Source organism: Excalfactoria chinensis, chromosome 9, assembly GCF_039878825.1.
Source record: "Excalfactoria chinensis isolate bCotChi1 chromosome 9, bCotChi1.hap2, whole genome shotgun sequence".
NCBI classification, from domain to species: Eukaryota; Metazoa; Chordata; class Aves; order Galliformes; family Phasianidae; genus Excalfactoria; species Excalfactoria chinensis.
This window is the reverse complement of record NC_092833.1, coordinates 9653988-9670079: the sequence shown is the minus strand read 5'-3', so window position 1 is coordinate 9670079 and position 16092 is coordinate 9653988. Positions and strand designations below refer to the sequence as shown.

Here is a 16092-nt window from a genome sequence, read left to right as displayed (position 1 = left end):
AGCAGCAGTTTATTTCCTTTTAGTTCATTACTGTAACAGAACACCTCTGGGGTCCTTATTTAAAGATGTTGGGGCGGGGGTGCTGGGTGCAATATAGAAACAGATCGAGGGGCAGCTGGGGAAGGAGCAATTGCAGGAGCCTTGTACTACTGACCAGGTAACATTTGTCTTGGTGGACTTACTAGTTCTTCGGTCCCAATGAGCTGATGGCATTCAGCACCGCTGGGGTCAGTTTCTACGTTTTCCTTTAACTGATGGGGTTGTTTGTTTCTTTTTTTCCTGGAGGCTTTCTAGAACAATTTCCCACCTCTGCTCCAGTTTTGTAAACAGTGACTAACAAAATAATGCAATAGATGCAATGCTGTATACTTCAATCAGAATTAGATAAAGCCATTAGTGAACAGAGGGATGCCAAATAGGGTTTATGGGTTTGTGCATTTTCACACAGGTACTGGACAGCATGAGAGGTTGTGGGGAAACATGGCCTTCACAGAGATATTCAGCTTAGTCCTCATTCCTCACTGCCCTGAGCCACATACCTTGGTTTATAAGGATGCAAAGTAAGTGTAAGACACAGTGCTTTGCATGTCCTGTGCACTTCCCCATGAGGAAGGACACACAGCTGCTGGGCTGGCTGCAGGTTTCCCTGACGAGCCATCTTTGCCAGCTGAGATCCAGCCTCCCTTCTTGGAAGCTCCACCAATGGTGTCATAGAAGCAGCAATCGGTCACTACAGCTTTGGCAATGTTGTGGAGATTTGGGGTCAGAGCGAGGGCACAGTGTGTCCTCACCCACTCACTCCAGCTCCCCTCTGTTGTCTGTTCCAGGGGACCACTAAGAGAGCCCAAGGCTCCCTCCTGAAGTGTTAGAAATGGCCATTAACAACGCGGTGTGCACAAGCCCTGGCACAGAGGAGGCAGAAGGATACAAGGTCATTCATTCTTCAGGAAAAGCATCTGTTCCCTTCTTCACCCAGTTCTGTTGTGAGGTGGTTGAGCAGAACATAAAATCCTCTCCAAGTCCTACCATTGTCATGGTAGGCTGTAAAGAAAGAAGTCCTGGAGATAAGCAGAGCCATTAATTAAAGTGTCTAACATTGCAAGCTACATCTAAGATTTGGACCACTGAGGCAGACAGAAGCAGACCACCTCTCTCCTCATCACCTCCCAGAAAGAAAACTGAAACAAGGGAATTGGAGGGGGATGAGAATTGAGGATAAAAGTGGCCTCAGCTTCTGCCTTTTGTTGGGGCTTGCTTAAGACTTTAGAATCACATAACATATCTTCAAATGGCTTCCCTGTGCCCTCAGCTATGTCTTCACTGCAAAAATCTGAGGGGGAGAGACAAGGCCAAGTGAATCTGAAGGGAGCCTGATGTGTGTGTATGCACCCACATCTCTGCTTAGCAAATCAGGCTGTCTGTGAGTGAATGAGAGCGTGTTCGTCTACCACAGAAGGTCAGCAAGATAAAAATAACCCCCAAAAGCCTACATTCAGCTTGGAAGCGCAGTGCTGAGCCAGGGACAAAGATAATAGGGAAAAAAAATACAATAGTTCCTCAGATCAGCCCTAAAATAATAGATTACAAATGGGAAATGGGGGAGGAGGAGGGATGGAGAGCTATTTTGTCACTATTCTAAAAGCAGAGGAAATAAATTGGGCTCCATTAGACAAATGGTTCTCAAAAGCCAAAACGTGCTAAATATAAAGCTGAATTTCCCTAAATACAACATGCCAGCAAAAGTCCCTTGGCCAGCAGCTTCCTAATATCTGCTATTCTGTGCACCCTACAACCCCCATCCCCACCCTCACCCCCATTTTTGAGCCTTTGCCCCTCAGTGGTTATCTTCCCTTCTGGAGAGTTTAATCAGGAGCTATTAGAGACAGCAACTCTCTCAGCTGCATAATGTTAAAAGTCCATTAGCTCACCCCAAGCAAGCTGGCAGGAGGGAGATGATGTACTTGCTGATGTTGAACAAGCTATTTACATGCTGAATATTTCTAATCACTGAGCAACGTCAGGAGAATCTGAACATCACTGCGCTCAGTTGCCCACTGACCTTTCCAGCACACTCACTGTAATATAAAGCTGGCAAGATGTATCCCATGCTGAACCTGCAGAAAGGGACAGATGGATTCCTTTTTTTTAGTCAATTCTAGGTAACAATCATACAAATGTTAACAAAAAATGGGAGAAATAATCATTAGCAAAGCCTATCTTTCCCCTTCCCTGTGCTACATTCACTTGCACTAGTCATGGCTGCCTGCATTATGCGTGAGTTAATAAAACACAACGGACTGCCTACCTTGAGTCTGATCATAATCAGTTTGATCCAGAAAAGAATACACATTTCTTTTCAAGCATATTTACAAGTCTCAGTGGACTTTACTGAGACTTGAACTTTGTTCCTTGCCCCTCCAGTCCCAACCACCACCTCCTGGTCACTTTTCATTACCCAACTGCAACCTGCATTCATCACTACACAGTAAGCAGGTTGGTGAGACACCAAAATAAACCTGTACAGAAATGTCTTCAGAGGATAAAGCTATGTAGAGCCACTATCCAAGCAACAGTCACAGCCCTGAGAGCAGAGCAATGCAACCATCAGGTCTCTGACTTTTGGTCTGTAAGGAGGCATTTTTCCCTTTATCCCTGTGTACTCCCCCACCAGCTGGTGACTGTCAGCTCTGCAGGCTCAGCTACACCTGGGGCAGACCAGGTGTCACAGAAATAACAACTGGAACCAGTCACATGAGCTGTTTCTCCCACCCTGCTACCAGTTAGAAACACCATTGCAATAGCAAAGGCAAAACCTTGTTCCAAGAGTAGAGCCACAGCCATGATGCCCAGTGGGGCTGGGTGCTCTAAAATGCTTGTACAAGGACTTCCAAGAATTCTCCAATACAAAAAGCACTGCAGTCCCCTTGAAACTTGCAGGATGCAGTGAAGAATTATAGGTATTCATTATTTAAACCATCTGACACTTATATGCTTTGAAAGTCTGTCCCAACACGTACCAGAAAGGAAAATGGGATAGCAGGAGAGGGAGAAAACAGAGCCTTTGACAGTCAAAGCACACACTAACTCTGGGTTGGCAACCTGCTTCATCAAATTGAGCTAGCATGTGGAAAGGAGCAAATAAACCACACTGAGATTCAAAACCAGCCAGAGATTAGGACCTAACCCTAACCCTCCCTGGAAAACACACAGCCTAGGATACAAACTTTTCTCTAACCTACCTGGAAAGCTGCTTTCCAGTCTGGTAGAAAGCTGAGTTTACACCTCCCCAACAAAGACACACACACACAGCTTTTCCTCATAATGCAGGAGGAACAAGATGGATGCTTTTTCAAAATGTTTTTTAATTAAAACAAAACAACAACAACAAAAAAAAAAAAAAAGGGGGGGGGTAGCACACACCAGAGCTTGACATGGACCAGCCAAACTGCTGGTCATCGGGACGTTGAACTGGCATGAGGAAGGCTGAGAGCTGCGTTTCTGCATAACTCAGGAGCGCTGGAGCGGACAGTGGGGCTCCCAGGGGCTCTGCCTGCCAGGCTACTGCTGCTTTGTGTGGAGCAGATCTCTCACGTGGCAGTGGGACATTTCATCGTGGAGCTCAGACTCTTTTCCCAGCAGACAGAAGTCCTGGAGGTTGGAGAAAAGATGATTTCAATGGATCTGCATTTTCCAAGCACTCCTGGGGAGGATTCCCAGCTGGTCCTCTAGCCTTTGCTGGCAGATACATGGGTTTACATAGAGACTCATCTTTGGCAACAGCCACACTGGTAGGAGCCAGTGACTTCTGCTTCCACTGAAGTCAATACATGTCCTTCTCCAGGGCGTAACTGCAGCTGCACCAGGACTCATCATCACTCCCAATTGTGCTTTGAAGTTAAATCCTCATCCGCTTCATCTAGCCAACAGCTTCAGAGATCTTTTTCAGGCCCGTATAAGTATGTACCAGTAAATTTAGGTAAATTTGAACATCTTGGCCGCAGCAGTGAAAGCAAGTATGCCTAAGAGATGGAGGAGCCAAAATTTCATTTTAAGATATGACTTGGGGACAAGATAGGCATCAAAACCTCCCTGCCATCTGACAAAACAATGCAGTTTCCAAAGCTGCTGGTGTGTTGCTCCACCAGCCTGGTTTCATTACCAGACAGGCTGGGAGAAAGAAGTGACACATTTTCATACACGACTTTTATCTGTTAGAATTTACTGGATATGCTCCTCATTTGTCTGTCAAGTATTTAAAAAATACTTCAACCTGCTCTAATGATCACATTTTAAAACATGCATCAAGTTTGGATCAGAACAGCTTCTCTGGGAAAATCAATAAGCCCAAATTGCTGATTTAAGGCCTAAATATCAGTCACTGGCCAGCCAGGCACAAAAAAGCCACTCTATCCTTGAACTTGGAATCCTTGGAATCATCATCCTTGATATTATTTTTATACTTAGAATTATTTTTGGCTCAGACTAACCCTTGTTACTGTTGCACTACAAATTTACAGACAAACAATTTCTGCAAACAGGAGACCAAAGTAAGATCTCTTATGTCCCACGGTAAGTCAGAAAAGTCCACGGGAGTCATGGGAATGGTAAATGCCATGAAGGATCAGGCCTAATACATGCATTAGAGAAGCAAGATAGCTCCTTTGCTTGAGATCTGGCCGATTCACTTTGCACATACCACTTCTTTAGCATTACATCCTTATCTAATGGCAGACCTGTTTCAACAACATGCAATACATATTAATGCAATATGCACTGCAACACACGATACGCATCCAGAGAAATATGCCAATGCAAAAATCTGACTTCTCAAACATCGCAGGGCTAACAAGGAAGTCTTTTACAAAAGACAATCAAGAAATCACCTGAAACCATGAGACCCAAAGGGCCTTGAGCAATCTGCAATACTGGTACCTAATAACAGATGCTAATTCATGAAAGAAACACAAACAGTGGGACTGAGGTAATGGCAGAGATTTCATTAGTGCAATTAACATTTATAATGGTATGTTCTTTAATAGAATTTAAATAAGGCTTTGAATAATTACACACACTAAAACTAACATTCCATAACCTTATTCCGCATGGGAAAGCAGCAGAAACAACCCTCTGGACTACACAAGGTCCAATTATGAACAATTACATTCAAAAAGTAGATCAAAACAGAAACAACTCTTCCTCCCAAAAGCATCAATATCTCTAAAGTCAGCGTTCTCCCCAGGTAGGAAAAGTGTGAAGAACAGATGAACTGGGCTTCAGCCCACTAGTTTTGGCCTCATCAAATTACCAGTAGTGCTTTCCAACCCAAAGTCTCTCTCATTTCTTTAGGGTGATGGAAGCTCATGGAGAAAAAAAAAACAAAACAAGAAGTGAATTTCCTACACAGCGGAAAGTGAGTTCTCCCTTCCAGGGGCCCAACAGCGCACATAAATTATGGAAGCTTGAAAAAAGATTCTTTCGAACACTGGTATGTGTGTTTATGGTGTATGTTCTCCTTTAGAAACTACTCACAAATGCGGATGGGTGCCTCAAATAAAAAAAAAAAAAAAAAAAAAAAAAAGCAGCATATGAAATTGTAATATATTGTTCCAAAATCTGCACCGTCCTGCAGAACCAGGAATTATAATTTGTTCAGATTGTTCTCAACAGATTCGATCTATGCTGGATATGTAAAAAAACAAAGAGACTAAGTAATCGAGGGAAACCGACTGAAAAAAAAACCTGCACACTGTAAGTATTTCAAAATAATGAAACAGAAGGAAAAAATCCCCAAAAACACTGATGAAAGCTCAGAAAAATTTATCATCGATTCTGAAGTGGGGCCTTGTGACATCATCTGGGTTAATGAAGACGGAGATGGACTTCCCTGGGTTCTCAGTCACTAGCTGTTGCAACTTTTTGGCTAGTCGGTCATCAGGCTGGTTGGTGTCCCCTCCATCTGACTGTGGGGAGGGGATGCTGGTGGTGCTGCCTCGCCGTTGGAGTTCTAGCGTTAGCCGGTTGGCTGCTTTGACATGTTCGATGGCAGTTCGGAGGTGTTCGGTGGGGTCTGAGCGGACTGAGGACAGCTTCCGTGCATGCAGCATGACGGTTTCTTCAGAGAGGTGCTCCAGCATGTTGCACTGGGGGATGAAGTAGTTAGGGCACATCTTGTTGACCAAGCAGTGCTGGAGATCATCGATGAGACCCAAAAGGAAGTGGGCGGCGTAGTCCTCCTGGGCCAAATAGTTGGCTGGTAGCCTGTCACAAGCCCACAGCATCATGCTCCGCAAGTGATATGGACTAATGGCTTTGGGGCGGGACAGCAATTTGATGATGATAGCTTTGCAGGCTTGATAGGCTTGCATGAGGCTGCTGGAGATGCACTTTTTCAGCTGAACTTCACTTCTGGCAAATGACAGCCTCCATTCATTGTCCTTCTTCCCCTTGTAGGAACATGCAGGCACTAAGTAAAACCCACTTATTACTTCCTCCTCTGTGATCTTTCCATCCCAGAAGTGGTTCTCCATTAGCCAGCTCTGGGCCACAGCTGGCCAGCCTTTGAATGACACCACAGGAACAATGTCATATAGCATTCGGCTGCTGCCCACTCCCAAGATGATGGATATGATCGTCCCATTCTTTTCAACCTTCTCCACCTTTGGCATCCCCCGCTGAGGCTTCTTCTGGATCTCAGAGAGAACAATGCTAATGGAGTCATAGAACCAGTCTGCAACTTTTGTTGGAGAGAAGAAGTAATTGGTAGCTCCATTGATATGGTCCACAATAGTGCAGCAATCCTTCCATTTGCTGATAGTTCCTTCATCAAACAACCGCAGACTCAGCCAGGAGTGGCACAGTGCCGAGTGGCGCATGTCCAGCGTGACCGGTTGGTTGCGGTCATGCAGCTTCAGTGCAGGCACCAGCAGGGTGAAGTCCATATCATAGTCTGTGCCTCGCGCATAAACGTTCAGCTCATCAAGATCAATGTCCACCACGCCTTCCCGCACACCACCTGAAAGGAGCAGGTACTCATTGGCTACAGGAAGCTTCTGGTCAAGTTTCTGAACCATGCCTGCAAAAGAGAGAAAGAGGAGTCCATTGATGAGAAGGCAAACATATTTTGGATAAAGGATTTGAACAGGGCTATAACCCATCCCCTGCCCAGCAGGAAAAAAACAGGCAGAGGTACCTATCACTGTTAGTGTAACAGTAAAATGCACACCAGTTCCAGCACTAGACCACTTTCAGTCCCACCTGACTCAGGGCAGGACTTCCCTGCATTCCTGGGAATGACTGTGGTCTGTTCTAAACATCACAAGGTGGCGATGCAAAAAAATCAAGTGCCTCCAGCAAAACATAGCAAGGCTACTTTGAGGACTAAACTTTTCAAGTATTCTCTAAGCCAGTTTTTTTAGCATACGTTCCTAATTTCCATGGTAGACAAGTGCTTTGGAATTAATCGACTCACTGTTCCTATTATCTCTGTAGTATAAGAAAATAGCTGGATGGGCATCAGGGGGCTGGTCTGCATGTGAGTGAATGTGTAGCTACAAGCATTAGTTCAAGCAGGTCAGACTTTACAATTCAGTGATCAGCAAGGCAATGTGAACAGAGGCTGTATGTCCTCCTCTTACAGGGGAATGGAGATTTGTTAAACTATGAGGAAAGGACAGAAACCAGCTCTGAAATTAGTTCTTCAAGCTGTGATGACAGTATCATTCCATAATATATCTCATCAGTTCCCCAGAGTACAGACATGAAGATAGATATCTATTTTCATCACAAAAACCAGGCACTTTCCCCTCACCCTGCACTGACCGCACCAGTTGCACAAAGCCAGTTTTTCACTCTGTTCTATATATACCACTGTAATCTGTTCATAGAACAGAAACAGCAGAATAAGGAGAAACTCCACGCAGCAGCTGAGACATTACCACGTCATTCAATGTTCAAATTATGCTTAAAATTGACCTTACGCTATAAAGAGATCAAGTTTAAATAGATGTAAGTGGGAATAACTAGCCAGAAGCACAGTGAAGCAAGCTGCTCACCCAACTGTCAGCCCAGGAGGCAGACACAGCCTTAGTGAAATGCGCCCATCCCTGGGAGAGCCAAAGAGACCACAAAGAAAGGTCTGTGTGTGCAGGGGAATGCATCTTGTGGCAATATTTGAGGCTACTGTGAAATCTTCCATGTGAAGACATTGTAAAATATACTCCACCTGTCCTGTTGCTCTCCAGAGCACCAAGACACTGCCTTTAAATCCTGACCTTGACCCAGTGCAAGTGCTGCACTGCTTTAGGCAATAGGCAATCCTTGTAGTCTTAATCTAACAGCAAAGGAGGAACATAAAATAGTTAAGCAATGGATACAGGAAGTGATCTCATACATCACCAAAATCTCTCTTCCTGGATGGCTGCAGAGTTTAAATCCAAATCCCTGAGCAATGCCTGTCACAGCATTTCAAGGTCTGCCTCAGGAACATCTGCAACTCTGACAGAGAGCTAGAGAAGGAATTTTTGCTAATAGACCACAGCAGCATTGCTGATCCACTTTAGGCTGTGGAGCAAGGGGTTGAGATGAGTTCCCCTTGAGGAAAATATATTTAGAATAAGCATAGAATGTTCTATAAATAGTTGGGACAGCCAAATTCAGGATTCAGCAAGGCTTCTGGGGTTTGCAGTATGTTCAGCCTGACTCAATAACTTACAAATCTATTTGATATGTGAAAGGATTTCAAAGATTCCCACTAGCCAGCACTGTATGGCATACACTGAAGTGCCACAAAGCTTTCATCTCAAGTTCCAACAACCCAAATGTAAGCAGAGAGCATCACATGCACACACTGAAGAAACAGGTATGCAAGTGCAAACACACAGAAAACATGCCGAAAAACAAAGACTGATAGCTCACCTAAGTCCTTAAGATAAGAGCACCAGCAGGCCCTTTGGGTTTTCATCTCCCTATCTCAATGCCAGGAGAAGCTAAAAGAGGTTACAGATAATCCTGTGAATTTTGTAGATGCCCGAAGTTGCCTACAAAGACTGAACCCAGTATTTGTGGGATCAAACAATTTCTTTTTTATTTTAGTAGAAATACCCACCCACTTTTGTAGCATCAAGGTAGGTTCACAGACATTCAAGAAGACTCCTGCTGCTACCAGGCAAAACACACAATTTGCAACCATACCTTGTGTGATGTTCAGTTGAGAAGGTTGCTCAGTAAAGCTGGCACTTTGCTAAGTAAGAAATCTGTGTTCATTTGCTTAGCTGGGTGATTAATTTAAGACCTTCCCAAGATACAAAACTTGGCATTATCATGAATAACTGAGTAACTATTTGTACAACCATAAGGAAGGCAGGAAATGTGAAAACAAGGAGGAGTAACTGTAGTCCAAGCCTACTGGTTAGTTTAATAATCAGCCAATTCAGAGTAATGCAGATGAGCAAATGAGTTTCCTTCATCCTTTTTTCCAGTAGCAGGAAAGTAGGATTTACTTTTATTGTAAGGCATTGTGATACAAGGAAAAGAGAAAAAGATGGAAAAGAGAGTTTTATGTAACACCCAGATTTGGGATGCATCTTTGAATGATCTGGGACTCTGATGCGTATGTCACAGAGTCAGACATCAAAAAAAAGCCACACAAAGACGTGCTCCATGCACTGCAGAGTTTCAGATGAACTGATTTTATAGCCATTGCAATGCATTCTGTGATCTGCTGCTATTTCATGCCCAGCTCTGTGTAAATAAGGAGGAAATTACAGACTTGTCTTCAGAGAAACTCACCCCAAGAAAAAAAAAAATAGGCAAAAACTTATTTCTAACATATTCATTTCCTTCTTTGGGTTCCTTCTTGATAGCTTCCTTCCTGATGACTTAAATATATACACACCCATTGCTGGTTCAAACAGTATACAGCCTACATCTTCTTCCTTGCCCTCTACATCACCTGCTCTTCCTGCATAGTCTGAAATGCTCCCCATAGGCTGCAGAGACTACGAGTTAGACAGTATCCCTGCAACACATGCACAGAGACAAAGTGGTGTGGGTTTGGATCAGGGCCAGGATGCAGTTTGTGAAGGACTGAAAGAACTGAGACATTTGGATGTTTTACATACTCATCTCAGAATCATACAATAGCTTGGTTTGGAAGGGGACCCTACAGATCACCTAGTTCCAGCTTCATCACGTGCATGTGGACAGAATGCAGGAAAGGAAGAACTGGACAAAACTGATTGCTCCCAGTCTACAGAAGTTGAGATTTTCTCTACAAATCAAACACCTGAGCTGATTTTATCATTGATACCTTCTTTCTGCTGCTCATTTTGCTGGTAACTTGATCTCCACAAAGCAAAGTGGTTGAATACTCATTTCCTCAATCAATAGCAATGATGTGCTTTGGCACTAGTCATTGGTTGACCTTGCATTTGAGCCTACCCTCTCCAAGCCATTAGCCTGTGCTCTAGCAGAAGTCTCCTGCTACTTGCAGCCAGCATTGCACAAATCTGCCTATTGTCTTAAGCAGATTTTTTGGTAACAAGATTGAAAGAAAAAGGAAGCAAGCATCAGACAGCACCTGGGAAGAAACAGCTACATTCTCCTCATTAAAGAAACCAGCCTGAGTCCCCACTGACATCAAAAGGGCTGTTTGTTTAAATTCCTCGGTGGACTGGCCCCAGGGAACTCTCACACAAGAAAGCTCTCCAGAGGGGTTCCAGGGAGCATTAGGTCTCTGAGGACCCAGAAATGCTGGGAATTGCTTTTGATCCAATAAATCTTATTTGCCCTCATTTGATTAGCACTTCAAGTCAGAGGAAGCATAGGTCCATTGTAGGGCAGCTTGCTCTGTGGAACTACATGTCCTGACTCCAGAGTGTTTTCCAAGATAAGCAGAAATATGTTGCCTTGTGAGGAAGCAGAGCTGAGCACCCCCAGGTGGGCAGGGAGCTCAGGAAGGTGGAGGTGGTGCTCATTCCTCCCACTGTGGTGTCCATAAAACACTACGCTGGATGCCTGCTCCCTTGGCATATGGGGTTTGTTCTTTGATAATGATCTCTTTTACAGAGAGGACTAGGGATCCCCCACATACACTACTTTGCCTCCCTTCTTTCTCCTGGCTAATCTGTCTAAAAGACTCAGAAGAATGAGGCCTCGCCCCTTCCTGTTCTATGCAGCTGCAATGGTTAACATTGGACATGCCTCTTATTTTTCTGTATAAAATCATGACCTTCCTTAGACCCAAAAGCTAAGGAAGTTTGACCTCCTGGATGCTCAGAAAGTTCTTGGGAATGCTCAGACAGCACTAAATGCACAGCAGACATTATTAGAAGAGAACAAACCTGTAAATTTGAGATGAATCTTTAGGATAGCTTCGCTTCGGCCAGGCAGTTCTTACCCTTAGCTGCTGAAAGAATTACTAAGGCACCCCAGGCAGGCTGAAAACTAAAAGCTTTTGTCATTTTTGGTAAATACACTAGATAGGCACTCTGCAGTTTCTTGACAGTTCTGCTGCAAACAGCAGATCCTGCAGAAAAGGAATGTTGTTCAAAGAAAAGCTCTCTGCAGAGGTCCCCCAGCTACGCCTGAGTGACGTGTGCTGAATTTTAGGGGCTTCTTTAAGACAGGGATGGGAGGCCGGCTGGGTTGCACTGATTCTTCTTGCTAATTGCAAATCTATTTATGAGCAGCACAAGTTTTGGTTACATAGAACTGAAAGAGTCAGCCCTTTAGGAGTGCCTTGAGTTACAAAGCACATTTTGAGAGGACTGTCGACGGAAGCAGGCAGAGGGTGGGAGGGGTGTGGGGGGACTGAGCTGTGTGATGCCAGTTTAGTCAAACAATGGGGGTAAGCAAAGGAAGCTGCTCTTTGCAGACTGATATACCAGTGTCCTACTGATTCTGCTCCTTTTAGAAATCTTGTGATATGGTGACAGAACACACTGCAGGGGCCCAGCACCCCCTTGTAAAAAAAATCAGCTTCTTTTTCTCCAGAGTGTCCTTTAAAAGCAATCTTAAAAATAGCGTCCCAGTTTTTTTTCCAGCTCCCACGTGCTGTTGTGGAAGCCAACCAGCCAGCTGAAATCCTGTATGCCAAGGTAGATAAGTACAAAATGCACTGCCACAAACACCCCAAACCTACCCTTGCACCAAAACCAGAAGCTGGAGGGGGAAACAAAGGAGGACTCCAGGAAACCACACAGCCCCTAAAAGAGCTCTGGGCACAGTGCAGCTTCTTCTTCCACATGCAGATGGAAAGCAGACTCTTCAGAAGCCACACCTGAGGAAGCTGGTGGAGAAGACATGAACCAATCCACTGTCCAGCCCCTGCACTCCATGCATCCATCCCTGGCCTGCCTCATTTTACAAAAATTTTAACCAAAACTGGGAAATGACAAGACGGACAAGCCAAATATATCTGTGCAGCTGGCAAGGATCTCTTAACAGCACAGCCAATCCAGGAAGCCCAGAAGCTGGGAAAACTGGAGCAAAAGTGGGAAGCTGATGATAACCAAAGCAAATTCTTCAGACACCACCTCCTATCAGGGCTGCTTCAGCCAGGTGTCTCTGACCAGCTCAGTGGAGTGGGATCTCATTCACCAATCCCCCCAATTTTAGAAGGCTGTTTCTTCAATTCAAACATTCATGAAGGCAGCTCACACAATACCAGTAAGATCCTCGAATATCATCATTTTCAGGCATTTTTTTGCAAGAAAAACAGAAGAAAGGCAGCTCGCTTTCCAAATTCAAACCAATCTTATACTTTCAGTTGTTCCATTTAAATATCCCCTGAAAACGCAAGGAAAATAAATGCTGTTTACACTCCCCACATTACTCCGGTAGTAAACCTCAAGGAAAAACCCTGCATATATGGTATATTTTGTCCTAGCAGAGCTATTGTTTCTCTCAAAATTAAACCATATTCTTTATTCTCTTACTAAGTCCATCATTTTAATTTTAATCCACAAATTCCCTAACATATCTGTAGCAGTAACAAAAAAATGCTACAAAGCTTTGCTTGCAACGCTGATAAAGAAGTTAGACTCACAAGTCATGTATACGGAGAATGCTGACCTTTCACGTGAACTCAATAGCCAGAGATCTCACCTATGTTTTACAATATCTCACACACATTTCACAAATGCTACTGTGAAAATACTTTGTAAAATTCCCCTATGGATGCACCACGGGGCTCGTTACCCTTTGCACAAAAGCACTTCCCAGCCAGCACAACAGAAACAGATACTGCCTGCATCCTTCCCATCCTGCTACACAGAAAGCAACAACTAATACTGTCTTTGCAGGCTTCCCACTGGCAGCTGGCCTCCTGGCCCACGATTAACGGACAAACAAAGGAGATTATAGACCTCTTAAATTTGCTAACACAGTCAATAGAATTAATCGCACAAGGCTGAAGCAAAAACACGAGGGTGCAAGCTAGCTCTTTAACAAGGATGCTTGTCCCTAGAGTCAGACAAAGCTGCCGCACAGCTGATGCCTATAGGACATCTGAGCACAATCCTACTTATTTGTTTCTGGCCGCATTCAAGGAAGGGTCTGGCAGAAGGAACGTCATCTCTCTGCAGCCCCTGTGAAGCAGTACGGAGGAAGGACCTGCCTCCTTTGCAGACCCGAGGCCGCAGGAAGCTCTCCTACCCAAAAGCACGCTGCTCTGCATTCCCTGGCTCACAGAACAACCCACCAGGAGGCGTGCTGCAACCAGGCAGAACAAAAACTCCTAGGTTTGCTTCTGTACCAGGGGTAGATCTCTGACTGAATGTGCCCCGGGGCACTATGCTAAGCTCTGCCAAACCTTCCCCACAGGCATAGCCCAGAAGGCGGCCAAAGCACGTTTATCCCCAAAAGGGCAACATTTGCTTGTGCTCAGGCATTCTCTGCCTACAGATGAGGCACCATGAGAAGGACTCTGCAATGCACCATTGGTAAATCACAGTTTCCCCTACTTACATTATACTGTAAGCTCTGAAAGTAAGCAAAAAACGAACAACTATCCAACAGAGCTTTGCATTCAAGGAAGAAGTGCTGTTCTGTCCCTTCCCAGAAGCACAGCTTTGAAATCCTGATGCCAATAAACATCTTCATCCTTTCCCAAGCCTGCTGTGCATCTAGCTCTTGAGATAGTATCATTGAGGTTCAAACCTCATTTCGAACTTCACTGCTAGATCCCCAGCCACCTTAGCAAGAAGGCAGAAAACATTCCTCGTTGATACCGACACGTTCACAATTCCATGTACGAAATCCCCGTAACACGGAAAAAAATCCGGCAAGTGCTGTGTGTGCAGTCATCGCTGCGGTCAGCAGATGGCACAAACGCACCAGCGAGACGGGCTGTGGGATCGGGCTACAGAGAAAAAGGACCGCCGAATAACAAAAGGCGGCGGAGATTTCATTCTGCAGTTGGCGCAAGCGATGAAGCCACTTTCAGGCAGACAGACATCTCCCCCTGCCACCTGCCGGGGTTTATAGTCAAGAGAAAGGCAGCTCTGACACTATTGTTCCTACATGGGAAGGAGGATGAGACCTATAGCATCGGGCTATCTCCTACTATACCACATTTAGTGCATGATTTTCATCCAGTGTGTGTTAGGAGTTTCCTGGTAGTATTCAGTGCACAGAGTGCGAGCAAGATGCAAGTTTAAGTGCAGATAAGCCAGAAGACAGACAGCAAACCTGCCTACAAATCCTATTTAATGCCAGATTTCCAGCCTGTGATGACTGAAGGGAAAGGCCAGCATTTTCCCCAAGCCATCTGTACAGGGCTCCTTTTGTGTCATTTCTCTTTGAGCAATTAGGCCACTCTGCACAGCAGCGGAACAGCACAGCCAATGTGCATCACATCTTCAAAGCTGAACAATTGCTGTTTATAGAACCACCATTACAAATCCCTTGCTAATGCATTTTAATAAGTTACAGAAAGAGCATTGCTCCAAATGAATCATCACAGGTAAATTTAGTTCTGAATTCAGGTTTTCTAAAAGCAAGCAAACACAGCAAGCACACAGCCGTGCTCATGCCTAGGAGTGGTTCACCTGCAGGTACTTCACTTTCAGCAAGAAAGCCCCAGTATTCAGTCAAAAACATCCCTAGAAGATAAAACTAACACTTAACTAATCACTTCCCCTTATTTATTTTCATCCTCAGAGCAGAGTGAATATGTCAAGAATAATTTAGGAGCATTCAAAATTAAATCAGTGAGAGTCACATAAGAATGCATATCCACCCATCCATGCTATCTATCCATCTGAGGAGCAGCACTGAGGTTTTGGAACTGTTTTGGGGCAACAAATGAGAGCCTACCTGGAGATGGTGAAGAGAAAAGCGTCATTAAGAAAACAAAAACCTGTCCTTGTAAAGCACTCTCTGCATGTTTTAGTCCAGAAAACAAAAATTTCTTAACTACATAAATTCGGAGCTAAACAGCAGAGGCACTTAGAAGCCAGAACTAGATCCCTACTGAAAGGCATTTTATTACTATTTTGTCAGTGTGACTCTGTGGAGACTTAAGATACAGACCCTCTGCTTGGAGCAATGCTTTGCAGAACCGACATGAGGTTGCAGCAAGACTTCGCCTGCAGTACTGAGCCTCATCAGATGGTCTGTGTGTCAGCTGAACTATGGGCAAGTGAAGAAACACATCCTGAATAGTGGGTTCACTTACTGCAGCCTTGCATGCGTCTGCTGTACCAGACAGAGGGTGGTGATGCACTGGAACAGGTTGCCTGAGGAGGTTGTGGATACCTCGTCCCCAGATGCATTCAAGGCCAGGCTGGATGTGGCTCTGGGCATCTCTGCAAGGAGGATGGGTGGAGAGGGCTTTGTGGAGGTCAGGCAGCAGGGACATAAAGGTCTCTGAGGGCATGCCCACACGTGCCAAGTAGCAGAGGAACCAGAAGATGCAATTGAAGTGACCAGAGCAAACAGTGCCTTTGTATGGCCCCCCAGATCAGTAAATTCCCTGAGGAACAATTGTTGAACATTAAGTTTAAAGCAAAATCACAGCAGTTTAAAAGCATATTTCAGCTCACGGGCCTAAAACCAGAGCTTGCATAACTAAAGAAGCAAATATGGAAACAA

At 44.6% G+C, this 16092-nt stretch overlaps 1 protein-coding gene across 1 annotated transcript in view; it reads right to left on the bottom strand.

The window, feature by feature from the left end:
- Window positions 1–3350: 3350 nt before the first annotated feature.
- Window positions 3351–16092, bottom strand: part of MB21D2 (Mab-21 domain containing 2) — a 47328-nt gene continuing 34586 nt past the window's right edge. Inside the window, exon 2 of the mRNA XM_072344365.1 lies at window positions 3351–7072. Coding sequence (XP_072200466.1) covers window positions 5808–7072 — 1265 coding nt within the window. The 3' untranslated portion in view covers window positions 3351–5807. The remainder of the gene's footprint in view (window positions 7073–16092) is intronic.